At 43.8% G+C, this 23,876-nt stretch overlaps 1 protein-coding gene across 3 annotated transcripts in view; it reads right to left on the reverse strand.

Moving 5' to 3' along the window:
* MAGI2 (membrane associated guanylate kinase, WW and PDZ domain containing 2) overlaps nucleotides 1-23,876 on the reverse strand; it is a 1,365,890-nt gene that overhangs the window by 142,852 nt on the left and 1,199,162 nt on the right. For all 3 annotated transcript variants that reach the window (XM_047694173.1, XM_047694175.1, XM_047694174.1), the window contains 2 exons: nucleotides 17,822-18,014; nucleotides 11,234-11,482 (listed from right to left, as the gene is read on the reverse strand). In XM_047694173.1, the coding sequence (XP_047550129.1) occupies nucleotides 11,234-11,482; nucleotides 17,822-18,014 (442 nt within the window). The remainder of the gene's footprint in view (nucleotides 1-11,233; nucleotides 11,483-17,821; nucleotides 18,015-23,876) is intronic.

Raw genomic sequence — 23,876 nt, forward strand, 5'->3', positions numbered from 1 at the left:
GCTCAGGTCATGATCCCAGGGTCCTGGGATCGTGCCCCACATCGGGCTCTCTGCTCAGCAGGGAGCCTGCTTCCTCCTGTCTCTCTGCCTGCCTCTCTGCCTACCTGTGATCTCTCTCTCTGTCAAATAAATAAATAAAAAATCTTAAAAAAATTTTTTTTGTTCCTCAGCCACGGTAACCTTATTTCAGGTGCTCCAGAGCCACATGTGACTAGTGGCTGCAGTACTGGGTAGGGCAGCAGAGAACACCGCCATCATCGAGGGAAGTTCTACTGCACTGTGCTGATCTAGAACCTCTACTAAGGCTAATGTAATGGCAACCAAGATGGCCTGATGGATCTAAGTTTTATATCTGGAAAGAATTTTGGGGTAAGAGCTTGCCTTAGTCTCGCAACAGTGGATATGCAGTCGTGTATAAATCTGGCTAGGATCAGCTCAGGTACCTGGAGGCCTGCTTTAAATCTTGTGATCTGATACTCTGATTGGAATTGCGAGCTCCACCTGTCAGTCTTCTGTTGGCCCCTTAGCACCAGGGAAGGTCAGTATCAGTGGCTAACAAGATGCTATAGACTAGATATTTGTGTTCTCCCCAAATTTATAGGTTGAAACCTAATCCCCAAAGAGATGCTCTTTGGAGGTAGGACCTTGGGACGTGATCAGGTAGAAGCAGAGTCCTCCTGAACAGCATCAGGGCTCTTATGAAAGGGATCCCAGAGAGTTCCCTGGCCCCCCTTCTGCCATGTGAGGTCACCGCGAGAAGATGCTTGATTATGAACCAGGAAGCTGGTATTCACCAGATAGCAGATCTGCGGCACCTTGATATTGAACTTCTAGTCTCCAGAACTATGAGAAATAAATTTCTATTGTTCTGTTGTCTAGGCCACCAGACCGTGGTATTCTGTTACAAAACACTGGGCAACCAGGTTTTATTGTATTTTAATTTCATCAAGTACCTACAAGAATATGAGCTGTTGGGCGCCTGGGTGGCTCAGTGGGTTAAGCCGCTGCCTTCGGCTCAGGTCATGATCTCAGGATCCTGGGATCGAGGCCCGCATCGGGCTCTCTGCTCAGCAGGGAGCCTGCTTCCCTCTCTCTCTCTCTGCCTGCCTCTCCATCTACTTGTGATCTCTCTCTGTCAAATAAATAAATAAAATCTTTAAAAAAAAAATTAAAAAAAAAAAAAGAATATGAGCTGTTTTTTCATCTTGCTGTTCATCTTGCAATTCTATAACACATTCGAATGAAGATTTCTAAGTTGGACTATTCTTCTACCTCATGTTATCTCAATTGCTCTGTGTCAGAGAACCAGAAGGGCCCATCTTTTAAATGATGTGCTCTTCCTTGTTTCCTAAAAGACCTCATGACAAACCCATACATATACACTTTATGATGAACAGTCTTTGAACATAAGGTTTTGGTTCTACCCTCGAGAGAAGATGGGTTTCTTTGGTTGCTCAACATCTGGGCATATTTGTGGAGCAAACCCTATAGAAATAGGATCTGGGAGAGATCACCCTGGAAAATGAAATGCCAGTAGCAGGCCCCATTGCTTAGTTAATTTTCTTTTTAGCACTATACACCTTAGGAATGCCTAGTGATCATCACCCAGAAGAGACTGACTTATTAAGCTCTAGAAGTGTTTCCAAGAAAACATTTGGGAAGAAACCCAGCTTACAGAGCAAAATCATGGGTGGTCAAAATGAATAAATAAAAAGAGCTTCCACCAGGATTTGGTGCGACTGAAAATAGTTTGGGGACAGGTACTCCCTAAGTCCTTGATGAAAGCTGGGGCTCAAAAAAGAAATACTATTCATCCCATTCTGAGTGGGAAAAATATCCATTTATAACACTCTTTCCACATAGCTGAAAAATGGTGATAAATAACAATCCTGTGTTCACTTAACAACATGCTTTTAAATTGATTGCATATGTGAAAATAGCTTTTCTTAAGGGGTTGACTGTTGGGAAAAAAAGAAGAAAAATAAGATTACAGAGAATTTAATTTAAGGGGGTCTTGAATATGTTATTAAGAGAGTGTGCTTCTGCAGAAGTGACCTGTGGGCTTAGAATTCATTTGAACCCCATGGGGAGTGATGGACATTTTGCACTGGTGGAGGTTGATCTAGTACCTTAAGTCTGGGCTCTCTTCGTCGTTACCATCTCCCTGTACTAGTTAGTGAATACTAAGGAGGTGGGTACACGATGTAAGCCACGAAGAAACAGCTCCTGATCACCCATTTGCCCCACTTTTAAGACAACCAAGTAGCTGAAGGTAAGAAGACATTCACCCATGCACCTTCTGCTGCTGCCTAGAGAGTCTCTGAACACAATAACAAAATCTCTCCTGAAAAATTATTCACTGGTGGGGAAAACTTACGATTTATAAGTTCAAGTCAAATGATAAGAAAAATGGGTCTAGAATTTTAAAAAAATGCTCTGTGAGCACTCAGATTTTTTGATAGGTTACACTGCTCTTCTCTTTGAAAACAGAAAAGAATGATGGTGTTTCTCTGTGGACTTACTCTTACAATTAAATGATCTTGAAATCTGTTAGCACTAAGAGAGTACCATCTTTATGATCATCTTTCCATTTTAGTTAATAGATGGCTCGGTGTTCAGATATCAGTACTCAGAATTTGACGTAACATCTTTTTGTGTTTGCTCGTCTGCTTCCTTGTAGGACCTCAACAGCCAGGTTTTAGCTTGGGATCAAAACTAGTCATGCTCCGGATTGAGAGAATGGAATTTAGTCAATAAGTCCTATTCATCCTGGTTTGAGCTGGGTCTGATCCTCTCAAGAAGCAATGTGATTGAGAAGTTGTTCAGTTGGAACTGGAATGGGTTGCTTTGTTAATGACGATTGTGAAACGAGTAACTAATTTGAAGGAATACATTTTTCCAAGGAGCTTGGGATGACATCCAAACCCTCCTGTTTAAGGACAATATAATTATCGCCGAGGTGGTGTTCACACAGATGGGTGGTGATTCCAGGAAGAGCCAGGGCCAGGATGAGGGAAATCAGAGAGCATGCTAAGGCCACAGCCTGGCCCTTTGGAGGACAAAGGCTTTGCAACCCAGAGGTTTGAGGCTAGAGGGGCTGCCCAGAGACACAGAGATGGCTCCCGTGAGCCTGATTTCTTAGAGGCCTCTCGCATATAAGACTTCACCAGGCTCTGAGCTGGCTGTTCAATCATTCACTCAGGCTGAGAACAATTGAGGAGAAATATGTATTCTGGGACATTGTTCCCGTTCTGCTTTCTTAGAGTGCAATTTCTCGTGCTGGGCAAGGACCAGCTTACATGCAATTCCTCTGCTAAGGGTTCTTTTGCTGTTCTGCCCATTCTCAGAAATACTTCTTACTACCTTGGAGGGACAGGACAGCTATAGTTAGGCACAGGGAAAGTGAGAGCAGAGCACATTCTCACTTTTACTTCCATGAGGACAGCGCTGGACCATTATAGGAGGATCCAATCCAACCCTTCCAACATAAATTATGGGACAAATCCGTGAACCTCATGCTACCAGGAACTGTAAGAGAATCAAAGAAATGTCACCATTTCCTGCCCTTAAGGAGCTTATAATCTGTTTAGGGGAAGCAAACCACGAACATATGCAAAGTAAAAATGACAATAATAGAGAATAACGATAGCATAATAACAGAGGGGAAGTCAAGAAGCAGTCAACAATTTAAGAGTTTACAGACAAGAATTCCATGTAAGAATTAGAGAAAACATTTCGGGAAGAAGGGGAAGGGGTCAGGCAGAGTCTTAGTAAGAGATTAAGAGTTTTTCGAGCTGCTTGTGAGAGATGCTTACTATCTGGGCAGTAGGCTGCCTCATAGGGTTACGGCGAAAATTAAACATGATGTAAGAGTCTTAGCGTGGTGCCTGGGAGAGAGCTTGGTAAAACGTATTATTGGAGAGGAGGAGCCATTCTAAGTGGCAGCCAGCAAAACACGGGCACTGGGACAAAGCAAAAGTTGTCTTTCAGGGGTGAAGTAACCAACCCAGCTTTAATGGACAGGAATTGCGAGAAGCCTTTGGTAAAAAGTGGCTGTTCATTATCTAGGGTCTTGGATATAAGAGCAGTGTGTTTACACTTTACCCTGTAGGTATTTCTTTTTTTATTTTATTTATTTATTTGACAGAGATCACAAGTAGGCAGAGAGACAGGCAGAGAGAGAGGAAGGGAAGCAGGCTCCCTGCTGAGCAGAGAGCCCCATGTGGGGCTCGATCCCAGGACCCTGAGATCATGACCTGAGCCGAAAGCAAAGGCTTAACCCACTGAGCCACCCAGGCGCCCTGTAGGTATTTCTTTTTAAAAAGATTTTATTTATTTATTTATTTGAGAGCGCGGGGGAGAGAGAGAGGGAGAGGGAGAGTGTGCGTGCGAGAGCATGTGCACACGTGGAAGGAGGGGCAGAAGGACGGGGAAACAGACTACCCACTGGGTAGGAAGCCTGCAGTCATGACCTGAGCTGAAGTCAGATGCTTAATGGACTGAACGCCCAGGCGCCCCTCCTCTGTAGATATTCCTATCATGAGTGTGGTGACCAAGGACTGGTTATAGGAAGACTGGACCGTCCATAGCAAGTGGCGCATTTGTTGATACCCTTCACGTCATTAGCAAGTGCACCCCACTCCTACCCTAGCTCCCGGCTACCTCCTGCAGCGGGAAGTAAATCTCACTAGTAAGTGTGATGAGACTGAGTTGATTTAAAACATATGTATATCGGTACAGACTACGAACACAATCCTAACTTTTTTGTATATGTGGATTTTTTGCAAGATTATGAAGACATTTGCTTATCTGATGGCCCGTGAGTTGTAATTAGAAGGCAGATACTTGAAGGAAAATTAGCATTTTATATGGTGTCCTGCACCTGCTCTGTACTTCTGTTACAGAAGCACTCACAGTAACGGTGTGGGTGATGGATACCATTATGCCTCCTGAGTGAGCTGCTCTCAGCAGAAAGCTCCGAGTGAAAGCACTGTGTCATCGAAGGACTCCAAAGCAGAGGTTCATTTAAGGATTAAGGGAATACAGTGTTACATGTTTCAAAACTGGTTAAGAACTCTGAAAGGAAACTTGGTTTTGCAAACCAACAAGAGATGAAGGAATGAGACTCATTTTCTAATTCCCATGTCCAGTGGCGTGGGTATGACTTAAGGACCTTTCCAGCAGTGACTTTTGGGGCTGGGAATATTGACTGGTCAAAGTTTACAATGATTTAGAGAAGATCAAGGTCCCAGCATCGGTACCAGGGGCACTGAGTACCTGTGCTTTTCAGGCGATCAATGAACAAGCCTCAGCGTGGAGGTGCGAAGAAAATCCCTTGTTACAACCTAAACCAATAAAATGTAAGATGAGGCGCTTACTGGTTACTGATAACCTAGAGACTTCATTTAGGGAAGGACTTTGTAATCCTAAGGCAATAAAAGGAGTGCGCCAGGACGCAGGTGTACCAAGACAGCCAACCCTGGTGGGGTGTGGGGCAGGACACCCTGGGGGGACCTTCCTTTTGTCTCCAGCACTCTCATTTCTTCTATCTTAGTGTGTTACACCAAGGTTATCAGTTCACAAGTGTGCTGAGTAAATCGCCTTAAAGGGGAGCTGGTTTTGTGTCTTTAAAGTGCTTGCTTCAGATCGCTTCTTAACAGCGGGGCCGCCTTCAAAACATTATCAGAAATGAACACTACACAGGCTTAAAATGATGGCTTGAGCCAATGAAAAATATGATCCAGGCCTCAGAGGTACCCCAGGCTTTGCACACACAGACATAATGAACCTAATACTCATTTCCATGCTGATATCATATAATTTAGGGCTGGAAGCGGCTGTGAAGACCACCTTTCCTTATTCTTTAGATGAAGGAGCACACGGGACGACCCCTGATGTGTTCGAGGGACACAGATGGTGGTGGATGGATAAACTGGAGAGAAGCCCCAGCCTCTCGTCTAATGCACTTTGCATGGAACTAAATTGTCTTGTGTCAGGGCAACACTAAAGAAACCTCGGCTTCCTGTTTTAATTTGTATCTTCCCTAAGGTCAGGTGGCTATTCAGTGGCTGCATGGCCTAGGGGGTAAGTTTTTTGGGGAAAAATCCTAAACTGGCTCACAGCTTGCCCACTTTTATTTCACTCTTTTTGGGAAACTATGCTTTAAAATGTCATAAGAAGACCTGCTAGCAAAGCTTTTGAATTTCTAGAATAACCTCTAAACTCCAGAGCCCACGGATGTCATCAAAGACTCTGAGGAAAGTCATCAGGGCATTTTACTGAAGGTAACTAACTTGTTCTAGAATGTTGGATTGTGGTGTGCCTGAGGGCAAGTTAACAATGACCAAGTCTGTACTCCAAGCCGTGTCAGAGGAAGCACACATGTGGAAACAGAGTTGTAGCACCAGCACCAGCAGTGTGCTCACACGTGATACACTCATACCTTTTTTTTTTTTTTTTTTTTAATTTTGATGCCTCTGTAAGCCAAGAGCAGCTTGAAGTGTGTGCAGAGCCTTCTGATGTACAAAGGAAGGCCAATGGCCAGGGACTTGTGTGGGAAGGGGCTCCTTCCTAGGATGGGGACTCTAGCCTGCTGAGGGGGTTCCCTGAGGGCCCCAGCCCTCACCAGCCACTTAGGCTGCAGCAGTGCCTGCCTATGACTTGGTACTTTGGGACAGGTAAGAGCACCTCCACACCTCCAGAATGATCACCAAATCCTCCCCCATCACCAGTCTCCATCTACTCCTCTCACCTCCTTTCTCATGTACCCCAATATCTGATGCCTGCCTCACACTCACCCTCCTCCAGAAAGGCTCAGCCCCTGATTCTGCAGCTCCAGAGGCCCCACCCCCACAGAAAACAGAGTCCAGGCTGTTAAGACAACAGGAACAAAGGCAGGAAGGGCGGGAAGGATGGTGCCCCTGCCGTCCCTAACGTGTCCTCCCTCGCAGCTTGTTATGGGCCTGTGTTTCGGTTTACAGACTCCCTGCACAAGCTGCCCCCCACTCCCACTGCGGTCTCACTGCCCATGTGTGTCTACCCCATAAATGCCAACATAACCTTCCTGACAAATTACAGAAAAAACAGGAGTCTGAGGGGCACTTTTATTTCATCATTTGTGCCAAAGCCTTTCCTGGGAACCTGTGGTGGGAGAGTGGGTTTGAGGCAGGTGGGGGCGAAAGCAAGCACCTACGAGGTCAGGTTATAGTTCTGTGATAAAACCCGGATGTCAGGGCCAACCTATCAACCCCACTGTGTGTGGCCACCGGGACATCATTATAGAGCAAGCTTGTGCTCCACTCGGAGTCAGAATGTTACCGAGTCTTCTCTCCCCTGTGTACACAGACCTCCATGACAAGAGAGTTCGTCAAAGGCAGGAAATGCCTTGAACGTCCCCAATATACCAAATTTCCAGTTTTGAGAAGCTTGTAAGGTTGTTTCCAATATTCTATGTTTATCAATACTATGGCAATGGACCGTTTACATACAAACCTTTGTTAGTGTCTTCTTAAGAATTTAAAATTCAGTTGCCTATTACCGATTACTCTTAGCCTAAGCTCTGTTCTATAAGCCATTTCGTTATTCCATGGATCTAATATTTTTAAAGATATTATTTATTTATTTGAGAGAGAGACAGAGACAGAGAAAGAGTGAGGGAGGAGCAGAGGAAGGAGGACGAGCAGTCTTCATGCTGGCACAGAGCCTGACATGGGGCTCAATCCCAGGACCCTGAGATCATGACCTGAGCTGAAATCAAGAGTCGGATGCTCAACCGACTGAGCCACCCAGGCACCCCACCTTGGTTCCAATTTTAAGGTCTGGAAAAAAATACTTAATATTTTGGACAATGGGATAAAAATGCTCAGGAAACTTGCTTATTCCCACTTTATATCAGGAAGAATATTCTTGTACCTCAGACAGGGGCTTCTAAGTTCCGTCTGCTACCAAGCAGTATTTGGCCTCCTGGGTTACTGGTTTGGAAGGAAGCAGTGTGTTCCTTAATTACATTAATGAATATAAAGGGAATTTCTTCTTAATTTTTTGGGAAATAATACTTTGAAAAAAAGACGTAAGGCTTGGTAATGAGCCAGACTAAATGCCAGGTAGTAAATAAGCCAGGAGCTCAATGCCCCAAGTTCTCAACTGGTCGACCACCTGGCATCCCTGGCAGAGTTTTCTCCTGGACCGAGGAAGCTATGGGAAGTAACTCCTTCTGTCACCTTCGGCGTGGTGAAATTTACACGTGGGTTCTCCACCTCTCCTGTGTTCTCTGATACAGTCCATTGAGACATATTATTTGTAGGTGATTCTAAAAGGCACAGCTTCAGGTCTGAATTTTGATGTTTCCGGTGACTTTTCTAGTTTATTGGCTAGTGAATTCTGGGGAGACTTCCAGCCTGAAGCCTCGGCAAAGAAACGCACACTCAGCTGCACTGGTGTGTCTGCCACTGCTCTCGTCCCTCCCCACTGAACCAGGCTGCAGGTGGGTGGCCGGTGGGGCAGACTGTGCTCCCAGAAGGTCAGCACGTGTATGGGGAGCTGGGCCCTCATCGGCTGCTCTGGGAGAGTGAGGGCTCTGACTCACGCCTGATGGAAGAGACTATCCCAGAAGCGGCAGCTGATGGAACAGAAAGTTAACGCTGGTCTGGACAGCAACGGTGACTTAGTGCTTACTCTGAACCAGAGCTCTTCTGAGCACTTCCCTGTACTCATTCATTTAACCCTCAGAGCAACCTCTCAACAGAGATCCTAACCTTATCTTGTCTCTACAGCCAAGGAAACTGAGGCCCAAAGAAGTCATGTGACTTCCTTAAGGTCACACAGGTAGGAGACGATGAAGCCCGGCAGTACGATTTTAGCTGGTTCACCTCTCAAAGGTGTAACAGTGCTCTGTCCGCCAACAAAAGAGGCTCAGTAGCGATGAGAAGAACCACGATCACGTTCGTGGTCTTTGGGCTCAGGTAAGACACGAAGAGAAAAATGACCCAGGCCCCAGGAATGACTGTGACTCCCGAGTCCCTGATGGTATCATGCTTTCTAGTCTCACAGAATAAAGGACTTTTGCTATTCTGACGATGGATATGTGACACGAGGAGGGCTCTTTCCCATTCATGAGGTACTTAGCCTTTCTCTTCAAAATTAGAGCTCAAAATTATAACAGAAGTTAAGTATGAAACAGCGTCAGGCCCAGAAAGCTTTTAGGTGCCTGCTGCAAATTATATATTGTAAACGCTACAGGCCATCAGTATAATAACTGCTCTTCCCACAGAGCATGGGGGCAACCTGCATTTCGAATGCCTTAAATTGAAAAGAAATAAACATGTGAAAAAAGAAGGCAGGAAGCATCATGAATACATTTCCACTCTCCAGGGTGATGTAAAATAATACCATTTTGAAAATGACTAGAATTATTCTTTTGAGGTCACTCTAATGTCACTTGGTTGGAAGAAAAATTCACATTAATTGTAAGTAGCTGCACCTGTTGTTTTCCAGATCTACTTATGCATGGATTTGATTTGCAATCGAAAAAGCATCTGTGGCTTCTCTATGTGATAAGTGCATGTGTGCACACACACGCACACACACATGCACACACACACACACACACACACACACAATTCTCTATGCATTTAGTAATAACACCATCACACTTCAAAGAAACCTGAGACCTTAAATACATGTTGAATGGTTTCCTTGTGGTGGTCTACTTGGAACAGGTACAAGAGCTCTCTGAACATTTCCCCCAAGTATAAATGATTGGAATGCTGTTTATATAATTCATGAAAATCTTTAGTCTTATGTCCTTTCAATCTGGTGAATCTATCACACTGGCAGAATCCTGCTTTTACCCTATGCTTTAAGATGGGATTTATTCCTTCATCTTATCATGCAGGGAAAGAGAAATGAAATTGTACTTTCAGATGCATGTACTTGCATTTCTGCACATACTCATTGAGGTTCAACACTTCCATAGTTTTCATTCTTGAGTTTGTCAAAGGTAACGTGAAACGGGGTCATTCTTTCCATTCAGTCCCGGAGGTGTTTTGAAAACATTAACTGTATCATAAAAAGTTCTTATTCATTCTCAATGATTTGGTTCCTTGAGTATTGTTTGACACCCCTCCCTTACCCCACATGCTAGAAATAATCACAGTTATAAGAATTTTAGGACTACCACATGACCTAATTATTTTTTTGTCTCAATGCTCTCAATTTTGGTATTTCTATCCATAATATTTTGGGCTAAATCACTTCAACATGGCAAACGAGCAAGTTTTCCTATTGCCTTTACTGTCCTACCGCCTGCTGGCAGCCAAGTAACTTCTGGAATATTGTTCCTGAAAGGAAAACCGCCAAGGAAGACTGAGGGTCTACAAGATGACCAATTGCAAGAGAAACACAACCTCTGATGATACCTGTTGTACAGACTCACAGATTTGGAGGAGCCCTTGGTGAAGTCACGTACAACCCCCCATCCACTACTACCAGCCTAGGACAAGGTTCCAGGATGTTGGCACCCCAAGGACAGTTTTCATGATCTCCTGATGCTGTCTCAGGCTTCCACTCTTGCTCTCTTCCCCTGATTTCATTTTGTACAAGAACGGACTTAAAAAGCATAGGTATATATAATACTTATACATATAAATAATATAAATAGTATAAATACTTAAAAATATATGTACTTATAATATCCTTCCATAGTTCCCATGGACTTAGACTAGGGTCCAGATTTCTTCCCGTGGGCATGTGAAGCCCCGTGCAGCCTGGCTCCTGCCTAGTCCTCTTAGTCTCATGTCGCTCTCACGTCCATTTTGTCATCGCCACACTGGGCTTCTGTAGAGCTCTTGAACACTGAGCTCCTTCCTCGACGGCTCTCCCCCCAGATCCTTTGCATATCTGGTTTCATTCTATCAAGCGGGAAGGAGCTCTTCTCGCACCAATACTCTCACACTACTCAGTTTTATTTTCTTCCCACTATAATAGGAACAAAGAGCTTTTATGGGCGTTGTGGGGTCAGGGGGACATTAGATGTGAACTTGCATTCTTTCTGAACTGAAGGTTCAGCAATGTTTGCTAATCCTATATTAAATTATATTATTTTGGCCCATAGCCTGTAAGTTCCTGGCTCCCCAGGGTGCCTACAACGGTCTTCTGATCCGCACATCCAGTATCCCTACCAAGAACAGATGAGCCCAAGACCCGTTATTCAAAGGCAAGCGAAGCCATCACTTACTGATAGTGGATCCGGACTCAGGTCTGTTCAGGGAGCTGATGATGACAAAGCCGAAGCCTTCATTCTCTTTACGGTGAATGACCACATCGCTGGTCTGCAGACTGTGGGAGGCAAAGCCTTCAGGTGGAGAGGCATTGCTACTGGGGGCAGCGTGGTTGCTGTTGGTGTAGGTGGCATAGTCACTGCGCGGAGAGCTGTGGTGGGTTGACACGGAGCCTGGACTCCTCCCGTTCTCTGGGCAGGGCTCCCCTGCAAAACAGTGTGCCCGGGCGCTCGGTTACGTAACAAGGGTCTTGATGAGTGCCTCTGCATACTAGGTGCAGTTCTAGACATTAGCATCATGACAAGACTGGCTGACTGGCTTCTATTGTAGAGTAGAGTACACTCCACGGGTGTAGAGTATTTGAAGGGCTACAAACCCAGCTACAGAGCACCCAGGTCTAAGCCCCATTCCACTCTTCAAGGCAAATGTAGCTAAACCCTCATCGGCTTCCTCTGTGCTGCTACTAGTTTAATATTTTCCTCTTGTTAAATCTGCAACACTCCACCCTCCACCCCCACCCACCACCCCACCCAGGACAACACCTGGTTTTAGATTTGAGCTTTTTTTTTTTAAGATATATTTATTCATTTGAGAGAGAGAGGGGTGGGGAAGGGGCAGAGGGAGGGGCAGAGGGAGAGGGGAAGCAGGCTCCCCACTGAGCGTGGAGCCCCACACGAGCCTCCATCTCACGATCTGACCCTGAGATCACGGCCTAAACCAAAAACAAGAGTCAGACGCTGACCTGAGTGAGCCACCCAGGAACCCCTGGATACTGAGCTTCTTAGTTTCATAATAATAACTGATTAAAGATTACAAAACAGGAGGGCAGTATCTTAAACTGCATTGTGCGCAGGATTACTTAAAGAACTTGTGAAGACTGTATCTTCAGGGTCCACGTGTGGAAAGTGTTTTTCTTTTTTTGTAAAGGATTTTATTTATTTATTTGACAGAGATCACAAGTAGGCAGAGAGGCAGGCAGAGAGAGAGGGGGAAGCAGGCTCCCTGCTGAGCAGAGAGCCCGATGTGGGGCTCGATCTCAGGACCCTGGGATCATGACCTGAGCCGAAGCTTTAACCCACTGAGCTACCCAGGTGCCCCTGGAAAGTGTTTTTAGTAGATTTAGGAAGACTGGCCACAGGAGAGAGAAACCCAGTAAGAGTTCTATGCCACCATTGAGCAATGTTGCTGGAGGGGTACCGTTAGTGGGGCTAACAGCCCAGGATGTCCATGTAAAGGGACCCATCATAATCACAGTTTTAGAGGCATTAATTCACTCCATGTAGGTGGAAAACATCTTTCTTAAAGGATCCTTCTTTTATTCATTTACTCGAGGATTAAATCTAACAATGAAGTCAGGCCAAGGGGATGATGAGTTTTGAATTTCTGAATGAGGTGTGGGTGGCATTGCTCATTTTTATGCTGTATTATTTCAAAATATTCTCTATTATTAGCCAGATAAACCAAACAAATACTTCCATGAGAAAACAAGCTTATTTACAGGAAGAAATGATAAAACGTTGGCAGCCAAGAGAAGCTACTTTTTAAAAATGAAAGTTCACCTGTTATTGATAAAGAATTTTGTCATTTTAACTTAATACTTAGGTTTTGGTATTCTGGTTAAAAGAACTGAAGTGGGCACCTAAAATACTGTAACTAGAAATAGGACTGTTTCATCTCATCTTACAGTTTGATTAGTTTGCTCAAAAGATGTTTCTGGAACAGAGAAACAGTGAGAAGGAAAGTAACCACAAATAATGACTCTTTTTGGGGTCTTTAGATATGGCCTCCCATTTAGAGCTCTGGTAGGTGTCTCGTATGGCAAGATAAAAATAATTAGCAAAAGTCCCAGTGAAGGCTCTTAACTTGATAAACTGCAATTCCATTCTGAAGTGAAAAATCCTTTCATTTCAAAAATCAAAAATCATTTCAAAAATCAGGGAGAAAGAACACAGACTACAAGAGAATTTTTGTTCTACTGATATGTAGAGAAAAAAAAGGAAGGGCATTTATTCATACACTCAGATTATAAAATAGTCTTACAAAAATGTATTCATTTCTTGTTTGTAATAGCAGAATAAGATCCAGGCTGCTGCTTATTATCATTTGATAAATTTGAATTTTTTGGTAAGATTTAATTAATCAGGTTTTAATTAAAGAAGACAAATGGATGCTTTTCATCTGTAAGAAATGTATTGAGGTGAGAAAAGAACAAGATGCCAATGTCAAAGCCTTTCCCTCTTTTCTACCAGAATTTAAAACTACTTGTAAAATGTCCTCTCCCCACTAGAAAATATTCAAAGACAAGCTGTTACAGTCTTGGTGAAGTACATGTCCTTTATCAGTCTTTGTGCAAGTTGGAAATAAAGTGATTAGAGATAGTCGGGAGGAAGAAAAACAAACAATTATTAGGCTGCAACATTAAATTGAAAATCTCCCTGAGTTATTGGACCAAATCAGTAACTAAATGTCATAAGCAATGACAAGAGAGATCTCATTTTCTGGCTGTCATATTTTAGGGGATTGAGGGCTGTGCCTGTCAATAAAGTGGCAACAATGGAAACTGATCTGTCTTTGCAGTAAGTGTCTGGGAGCAGCTCTCCCTTGGGTTCTAGAGGTTTCCCTGAAAGAACGCCACTGACTATACAACGTGAATGGTGGCTAGGGAAGGGGAAGAGTGCAAAACAGTAAAAAGAATACTGTTCTATTGCTTTTGGACTTTGCTTTCAACCTCTAGAACAAAGTTCTTCATCTTTTTTTATTTTTTAATTTAGTTTAATTTTTTCAGTGTTCCAAGATTCATTGTTTATGCACCACGCCCAGTGCTCCATGCAATCGGTGCCCACCTTAGTCCTCACCACCAGGCTCACCCAACGCCCCCATCCTCTCCCTTCCAAAACCCTCAGTTTCTTTCTCAGAGCGCACAGTCTCTCATGGTTCGTCTCCCCCTTTGATTTCCCCCAATTCACTTTTCCTTTCCTTCTCCTAATAAGGCAGTGGGTCTTGCCAGCCCAGGCTGGAGTGTCCACACGCAGTGCACAACCCAATGGGGCCTGATGGAGCAGGGGTCAGCCCACAGGCTAGGTCCCCACCAAAGCGAGGGGCTGACCCGCCTGCGAGGCATCTGAGTGGGTGTACTTCTGGTCTAGATTCCTCAAAGCAGACAACTTATTTAGACGGGTGACCTGCTCACAGACAAAGAAGAAGGGAACATGTTTGGAATCAACAAAAAGTCTAGTAACCAGGACTGCGGGATCCAGGGGCACCTTTCAGCCAGCTGCCAAGAAAGCCTTCTCTTTCTTGGCATTAAGCTGAGAATTAGACTCTCCCTTAGATATGAGAGAAGAGTACTGATGGATAGCTTTCAGACGGACTCTAACGTGTTTTGATTAAGTCATAAAATGTTCTTTCACATCAATTCTAGATTGACACATGAGGAAATTCCTCAGAGACACCCTTCTCTCAGACGAATAGTGTGTATTCAAAATAATATGTCATTAGGTTGAACGTCTCAAAGCTGAGCTACTAAATATATAAATATTTATACTTCAGTGTAATAATTAAAGCCACTCTTCTACTATCCTTGGGGGAAAAAATAGCTAAACACTGGCGCTGGTGGCGTGGGTAAAACATCTCTCAAAACTAGTTTATTTTTTAAATTTAAAAAAAGGTTTTTTTAAAGACTTTTCATTTATTTTTTGGGAGAGAGAGTGAGTGTGTGTGTGAGAGAGAGCAATCGTGGGGAGAGAGGGAAAGGAAGAGGGAGAAGCAGACTCCTTGCTGAGCAGGGACCCCGACGTGGTGCTCGATCCCAGAATCTTGGGTTCATGACCTGAGCCAAAGGCAGATGCTTAACTGACTGAGCCACCCAGGTGCCCCTCAAAACTAGTTTAAAGTGCAAGACCTGTGCTATAATTATCTCGTAATAAAATTAAATGTATTATGGGATGCTTCCTTCCTTTACTCCACAATTTCTCCTTTTTGAGGATCTAGCTTCTCTTTCCCTCATTGAAAACCTCGCCTTTCTAGCCTTAGCATGCACACTTTTAAAATATTTTAATATTTGCAGAAGCTTCTGCGTTACTTTAGTTTTTGCCCGATGTAACTAACTAGGCATTATCTCTCCTAATACCTGTGCTTTTCTCTCTTTTTCTCTTGAGTGTTGGAAGCCAGTGCCTAGTGCCTTCTGAGGAGGGAAAGGACATTTGCACAAGCTGAGGCAAGCATAAGGCTGAAGGCTTTAACCTCTGTGAGCGCCACCCCCCCTTCTTCCCAGCTCCTGATACCACTTCTCTGTGTAAGAAGGTGGCAACTTTGTCCCTTTTCTCACATATCTTCTGTCTCTTCACAAGCTGATTGCTCACTTCCTTCAGCTTTGAACCATCTCATTGTAAGTCAGGCTCACACCTCCCACTGCCTTTGCTTGGGAAAGCATAATATTAATGATAACAGTCCTTGAAAAGGCATCTTCGCTGTCATATCCATTTGTGGCTGTCCTTTCTCCTGTTGGAGAAACAGCAGCTAAGAAGAAAAGCTGTCTTCCTATGCCTTTAAAAAATCTGTTCCATCCTATTTCTAGGCATTTACTTTACTATCAAAGTATCCTTTCCTGAACTTAATCGTTTTCAATACTGATGAAGCTTTCAAGGAAGAGTGAGCTGAATTAACTTGGAAACACTCCTGGTGTGAACGAGCAGTCTGCAGCCGAACGTTTTCAAAAATTAAATGCACTTGAAATGCACTCGAAAACCTAAATGAGTAAAGTTGGTAAAAACTGCGGCAAAGAGCATCTTCACAAAAGTCACGTGATCCACAAATTGCAAGAATACATTTTTGCAGCATTTGGCATGCATCCAATAGCGTGGGTTGATTAAAACAAAATTTAATTGGCAATAATCAGCTGGTGGCAAGGGGAGCATGAAATTATGTCGGTGCACTTGGTTTTGCACCTTGCAGCATATTTCCTTGTAAATCAGGTATCTTTTTAATTTATCTGTGGGTTACAGAACATATAGCACGGCAGACTTTTTATTAAAAATCACTCTTAGGGAGAGAGACTGTTAAATGTTAACCAAGCAAACACTGTCTTCCTCCTGGCATCTTGCCCAAGGATAAGGCATGATTCAAGGTGTTTTACTTCTTTGGGTCAAGTGGTATGTCATGAATTTCTGAAGATGAATGGCACTTCTTAGCAAAACCTCCACACGATACGAGATACATAGCAGTCTGCACTGGTGAGGGCTGACAATTCTTAGGACTCGCCCTTTTAAACGATCGCCCTTGATCAAAGTCTAGTTTCTAGAAGACTCGAATAGAAAAGGGTCTTTAGTTCAATTAGTTAAGTCTTATCTTCCCTAGTCACTCACAGTCTGTGATTAGCCAGTGGCACCCAACCCCCCACTATTTTTTTTTTTTTTTTTTTTATTCAGATGCCTTATAATAATAACACAGGGAAGACTACTTGGGTTAGGAAGTGACATTTGCTAAAGGATGGTCTCACGTCTTTGAATTCCTTGGGGGTGGGATGGGCCGGGGCAGAAGGTAGGATAAAGCCAGAAGCACAGGTGGTGGTGGGGGCGGGGGCGGCCGGCAAGAGCCTCTGCATTATCACTGATTTTCACTGCAGACTCCTGGGTGAGCTACCCAACCTCTGGGCCTTGGTTTCCTTTTCTGTAACACGTGGGAGCTCCTGCAGCTGAGGTCCATCCTAATCTGTATGAGGAGACCCAGGGGGCTGAGCAGAGAGGCCAGCGGCCAGGAGAGCAGTAGGTAATTCTCAGGGCAAAGCTCTGGCAGCTGGGGACCTACTGCCTACGTTACTGAGTGCTTAGATTATGAAAAATGGTTGATTTTTGTAACAGACATATTCACAGAAATATAAACCGTTTTGGGGGATTGAGATGGTGGAGAGAGATAAACTAAATCATATTAGGACTGTGAAGACTGATTTAAAAGTGAAGTCTTTGCTGGATTCTTTCACGATGCTAGGAAATGGCTGTAAAGGGAATAATTACTTCTAATTTACCGGTTCCATAAGCTTGGAGTTAAATGAATTGTGTTTTCTCAGAGTGACATACAGCTGTATTTTTGTCATAGTTTTATTGTTACCTTTTATCAGGCTCTACTTCGGAGGCTAATTTTCCATCCTAGTTGCCTTATTATGGTATCAAAATGCCGTGGTTCTTGGTTGGTAAACACAATGAGGAACACTTTCCAAAGCTGTATTTTCCACTACCATAATGTTCGTCTTATAACTAGCATCCACCAAAGAGCAAAGAGCATACACATTTTAAATTAGCCCCAGGCTTTGCTAGAAATTTTTAATGACTGAGCTGAAAATGTAGGGCTGAGAGATTGCTTGGAATTACAGTGGGGTGAAAATCTGCCCTTTCGAAATCATGGTCACATGTGGAAGACCTAGGTTGACTTTTGTCCTTGTATAATACAGATAGTGGTTTAAAATTTTGTTCTCCCAATCCTTACCATGTCCCACAAAAGCATTTCACCACCCGACCCCCAAGCCTCCCTGCTGGGCTTGAGCCACAGACCTCCACATAGCACCTTCCTTCTCACAGTGAGGTTGACCTGCCCGTTTCGGGCTGCGTGGTGCATCAGGTCGATGACATAGCGGTGGGTCTTGCCAGCCACTGGAATCCCATCAACATAGACAAGCTCGTCTCCTGGGTGTAGGCGGCCGTCTCTGTCGGCTGAACCCATGGCAATGACGGCGCCAATCAAAATCTAGAGAAACGTGAGAAGGAAAGGATATTTACATTTCAACTATTTTTGCTTACATATACATAATTTCTTTATGTAAATATAGTTATAGATAATATTAAAATTTCCTTATATATAAATCTAATTATACACAATAAGATCATATATAGATATAATTTCTTTATATGTATGTACAACTTGGGGGAAGGTTTTATTTCCATATTCTACCCCTTACTCCAAACCTGAGCTAGTACTTGAAAAATGAAAAATGAGGGGCCTTTCCCACTCTTCCAGGTTGCTAACTCCTTTTAGAGAAATGAACGTTTTGAACTCGCTGCTGATGGCCATGAGGTCTGGAGGACATTTGCTTCCTGGCACACCAGCTATCACCCTTAAGGAAAATTCTAACCCCAAATGTTCTGATGTTATTGGCCACTGGGCATGTAATGAGCTGGGGATTGAATCTTGGCTCCACTTCTTATTTGTGTGGCCTTGGGTGAATCTTAACCTCTGTGAGCCTCAGTTTCTTCATCTGCAAAATGGGGAAATAAAGTAATGGGAGCTGCTTTATGGACTTAGTGAAAGAACTGAATGAAATAATGCATGTAAAGCATTTAACTTTGCTCATGGCACATAGTGAGAGCTCAAAAAATGTCAGGGGAAACTAGGGGCTGCATATTATGAAACTGATAATGATTCAAAAAAAATTTTTTTTTTTTTAAACTTTGCTTTGCCTTGCAAGGCTGGAGGTAAGGAAAAATAAAATAAAACAAAGTAAAACTCCCAGTTGGCTCTTCAGGCCAGGCGACTTTAAAAAAGCCTCAGTCAAACCTCCTCCTGATTTTCGCTCTATTCCTTCGAATATTTCCTTGGAGCACTATCCTTAGTGTAAAGGACATTCACAGTTCTGCCTATACCCTGAAATGCTTCTGAAATGTTTAGGTGATTCTCATGCCAAGAAATGAGGAAGAACACATCTGGGAAATGTGTGTGTGTTAATTCCCTGAACCAGGGACTGTAAGGAAAAACCTAACATAAGGCTTCCCACTTTCCGTTAGAAACACTCAAATTAGTGTCCATTAATGAGGCTTTTTTTTTCTTTCTCAGAGAAAAAAACCAATGGCACTAAATATTTTAGTTACACTGTTTAACCTACAATTTTTCCAACACATGGGCAATGGCCATCTGATTTCTTTCACCAAGTGGCTTAGCTATAGAGCATCTGAAGTCAATTGTTACTCTTACCCTGATCATATTACAGAGGCTATCCTCTAAGTTTTAAGTCTTTATAAAAGGATCCCTTGCTCACAGATGGATTTCTTTCGGGCACAATGATTTCCTTCAAACTCTGGATCTGTGGATCCCAGCTCATTTGCAGAGCTGTCCCCGCGTGATCGTGGGCTTATGAGTCTCAGGTGTGACAACAGACTGATTCTTATGTGGTCACACTGCTCGGCGTGGCCTGTCAACATGGCAACTTGATGTGAATGCCCAGGACTTTTTGGGTATATGCAGAATTAGAGGATGGAGAGTGCTCTGTTTTCCTGAAGACCTCATAGCCTTGGCCCACTGAACAGCTTTCTTTATCCACAGGAATGACAATTCTTGATGACTACACCTACTTTGTCTCAATTCCTGGGGGTGGGCTGGGGTTTGATTTGCTTCCACACTGAATATCGGTGCTCTGAGGAGTGGCTCATTATTGCTATCACAAGGAAAACCTCCCATATCCTGCCTTAAATTAGCGGTACAGTGTGTTCTTTCCCGGCAACGCTCTGCTCCCATTTCCTACAGGCCAGCGGCTGGGTCTGCTTCTGACATCCTCCGTTTCTCTTATTGTCATGCCAACCTGAATTTATGAGCTTCTTTCTGAAGATGTTCCAATCTCTTCTTCAAAAGACTGAACCCGCTAAGGAGCCCTTCAAAGATTTGCTAAGTGCTTTGTGCGAAAGCCAGTTAAAATGAATGTTTATGTTTCTCCACTGCCCCATGAAAAGCTGCATTTAGCTGGGTTAGTCCCCCAAAATGCTTCAACCTTTAGACTTCCTATGTGCTTTAGTGAGAGAGTGTATAGCTAGTTACAGAGAAGAAAATGGCTTGTGAGCTTCTTGGCCGGTTAATTATCAACTTGAAGCTATATTTCTGACTCTCACTGAGAAGAGTGAACCAAAATATAGGTCACATTTGAGAACGGCATGGATGCAATTTGGCCCTCTACAAAAACAGCAAAAACAAAATTTCACTAAGGAAAAAAACCCCAAAAAACAAAACACCACCCCCCACCCCTGGCCCCAAATTTCACTTTCGAAAATTCCCATTCCTCCCTTGCTGTAAGCAGGCAGCAAAGATATGCAGATGCTCTCGAAGTTACCGTCTTTGTTACTAGGTGATACTAGTTCTAGTACCGCTTAAACTAGTTTCACTCAATAATAGAAAAATCCCAGTAAAACATTTGCTTTTCTGCTGCATTGCTGTGATAGGAGTACTAATTAATTTATCTATTCAGCAAATATTAATTGAACCCGTGGGTACTTTTGGGTGTTAGAAATTCATCTGTGAACAAGAAATACAGATCCCTGCCCTTAGAAAACTCCTAGTCTAGTGGTCAGACAATAATGAGTGTAGTCAGTTCTGTTGTATGCTAGCAGGCATGCACCACGGAAAAAAGGGAGCAAGGTGTGGTGGCGGGTGGGGGTCAGTCACGTGACCCGAGGCGGTGCGAGAGCTGGTTAGAGGAGGCACCGCTGAGAAGCTGACATTTGAGCAAAGACTGAAGTTCCCCTGACACACTTTTTTAAAAGTGGAAGCTTTACTCTTTGAAATTCTGTTCATTTGATCAAATCTCATGTGCTTATTTCCAATAAGTGGTATAATCAGCAGAGTACCCCAGTATAACTTCTTACACAGTGTTACACAATTCCTGTATGTATAGACATTATGTAATGACATTAATAATCCATCCTCTACCCTGTTTCAAACAAAAGTTGACATAATTATTAAATGGGATTGAACTGAGCCCTGAGTGGTGGCCTGTAGCAGGTGCTGCGTGCCCAGTAGCCGTATGTAGCACCGAGCCTTGCGTCCATGAGCCGTGTGCAGCAGCTGCTTTTGCTGAATTCATCAGGAGCCGTGGCCTCTGCTGGGAAGAGGCTCACTGTGCACGCTCTCTTCAAGCTCTCACGCGGCTCTTCTGCCTTAGGCTTTGGCCATTTTGCCCCTTCATGCGTTGTATTTCACTGTAGCTACAGAGCTAATTCTATGTATCTTCTCTTTTAAGGAACAACAACAACAACAACACCTTTTCCCCCTGCCTTTTAATTCGAGTATGCCTTGTATGCTCCAGTTATTCTATAAGTTTAGTTCCTGCCTGCCACCGGTCCCTGCAGAGATGAGACGGTCCTTGGTTCCTTGCTGCAACTCCTACTGCCTTTTCAATGCATATACACTCTCCCGTTGGCTTAAAGTATCGCTGCATGCCTCAGGACATCTGATCCTTTAAGCCAGGAGTTCTAACGCTTTAGGGCGCAAGTGAACCAACTGGAGAGCCTATTAAAACACAGCGTTGGGAACTACCCCCCCTTCCCCAAGAGTGTGATACTGCTGGTCTGGGGTGGAACCCAAGAGTCCACATGTTTGACAAGCTCCCTGGAGAGGTGGGAAGCTTCAGTCTGTGGCCCTAGCACCCTCTGAGTAGCAAGTCCTGAGTATTCACACTTGGTCCAATGGCCACGGGATCTGTGGTCCTCACTGCTCACCTTCTAAGTCCCCTGAAGGACTCTCCCATTGGTGCCTGGCCTGAGCTCTCTGCCCCATCAGGCCTGTCACTTTGCAGGTCTGTTGGGAGATACTTTCCACCTCGCAATCCCTCCCATGTGCATGGTCTGGGCTCTCTGACCCATCAGACTACATTTCCCTTCTGGTCTTGCTGACCCTGGGCTACACTGAGCCTTCCCGCCAACACTGGCCTCGCTCCACACGCACTTCCCTCTAGACTCACTGGATTCTTAAGCCTGTATAGACCCACTCATCAGTTTGCTCATTGCTCTTGGAGTAGTTCTTTATCTTGTCCTTACTGCTTTGGCTTTGAAGAAAGAACTCTGTGGCAAAACAGCTAGAAAAGCCTACTTCCTGAACTCCCGGGACAACGGATCCATGCCCTTAGCTTTTCAACCGCCTTCTCAGAAAACAAAAGAATCACAACAACTCCACAACTCTGTCTCATAGGCTGGGAAGGCATGGAACAAAACAGAGTATTTGATATGAAATAACAGCAATTCACATTTAAGTGGCCGGTACCCCAGTCAGCCAGGGGGAAAAGCTAACACAAAAAAAGGAAAACCAAAATCATATGTGCAGGCCTTTTAATTCCTTTAACTCTTTCCGGCTCTACCTAATGCAAGTCCAACCCTGTTAGGTCTGAGCTACAATAATAATGGCCTGGGACAACTTAATGGGGTGGCAAGCCGATTTCAGGCTCTTGCCTTCTGAAACTTCTCTGCAAGTTTGCACAGACTCACGACCAAGAAATGTGTCTATCGTTACCTCCTCTTTCTATGAACAGTTTTTCTCCATTGCAGCATTTTCTAAATCTTTCTACCTTGATGCCTTCCCATCTCTTTTCAGCTCACAGCTGGAAATCTCATTTTTGTTCCTTTCTGGCAATTTTTCATTTCTTTCTATTTCTATTGTTATTTAACTGTGAAAAGTATTTCCTCTTGCAGGAAAAATGCCCATATGCTTTGTTGGAGTTGGAGTCCCGCTGTTCATTATTTGCCGAAAGCTATGTTGTCGTGTTTAAAGCACACCCTGAGATATCAGTACCATTTCATATATATGGAGGCAGAAACCTGTTTGATGTAATTTATGAGACCTCCTGTGGTTGGGGACCAAGTCGCCTCATGAGACTCTCCCTTTGTAGCACATCGACAATTAAATGAGGCCAGCACATTTTGTTTATATATTATCTCTGGATGGAGGAAAGCAGGAAGGAAAGTCTCATGGGAGGTCTTTACAGTAGACTCACTCTTCGTGACATGGTCTTTCTGAGGTGCAACGTTCTGGTCTTCAAGGCATTACTTTCTGCCTTTGCTTGCTTTAGGAAGATTTAGGCTTCTACTTAAATGGCTTAAGTGTCCAAATTGTAACTAGCAGACTGTGTGTGTCTTAAATCATCCAAATGAAAGAATAAAACAGAATAAGTCTAAATAAACACAACGGGTATAACCAACAATCCATGTAATCTGAAGAGGCTCATCAGAGATACTGGATGCCTGCCCTCTGTAGGGGAGAAGGGCCCCCTGAGTCAAAGCCAGTGTTCAGAAGGGCTGGGAATCTGGGGGTCCGTGAGCTGACTAGGAGGCCAGGTGGTGACTATGGCTGCATTCACACACCTGAGCTTCATTTTGAGCAATATATGCTCCATTGGGGCCACAATATTACTGCTTCGGTGACAAATTTCAGCCAGTCCCCTCTCTTCTTGAGCCAGGTGAGACCACGTCTTCCCTGTGGACAGTCACGTGGTCCCTCCTGCCCCTGGGGGAGGAGGGAGAGACTGGTGAAGACAGTATTTCCTGAATGTGGTTCTAGTTTACCCCCAAAGGGACAACGCAGGCACATTTGGGGGAGAGGGGTTCCAGCAATGTAAGAATTTTCTATTTCAAAGACTGTATTGAAGTAAGCATCATGGGAAGAATTCAAACTTCACTTATTTTTTATTTTTGTCATAGTTTAATCTTATTTGTCCTTATCATATAAGGGAAGGACCCTGATATTATGCTTAGGGGTTGTAAAAATCCAGGATCTGGCCCTGGTTGAAGAGTCCTTTGGTATAAAATATTCATCTTTGAGTCCAGTTCTCTGGGATGGGATCTCCAAGACAGGAGACTA

Source organism: Lutra lutra, chromosome 11, assembly GCF_902655055.1.
Source record: "Lutra lutra chromosome 11, mLutLut1.2, whole genome shotgun sequence".
NCBI lineage: Eukaryota > Metazoa > Chordata > Mammalia > Carnivora > Mustelidae > Lutra > Lutra lutra.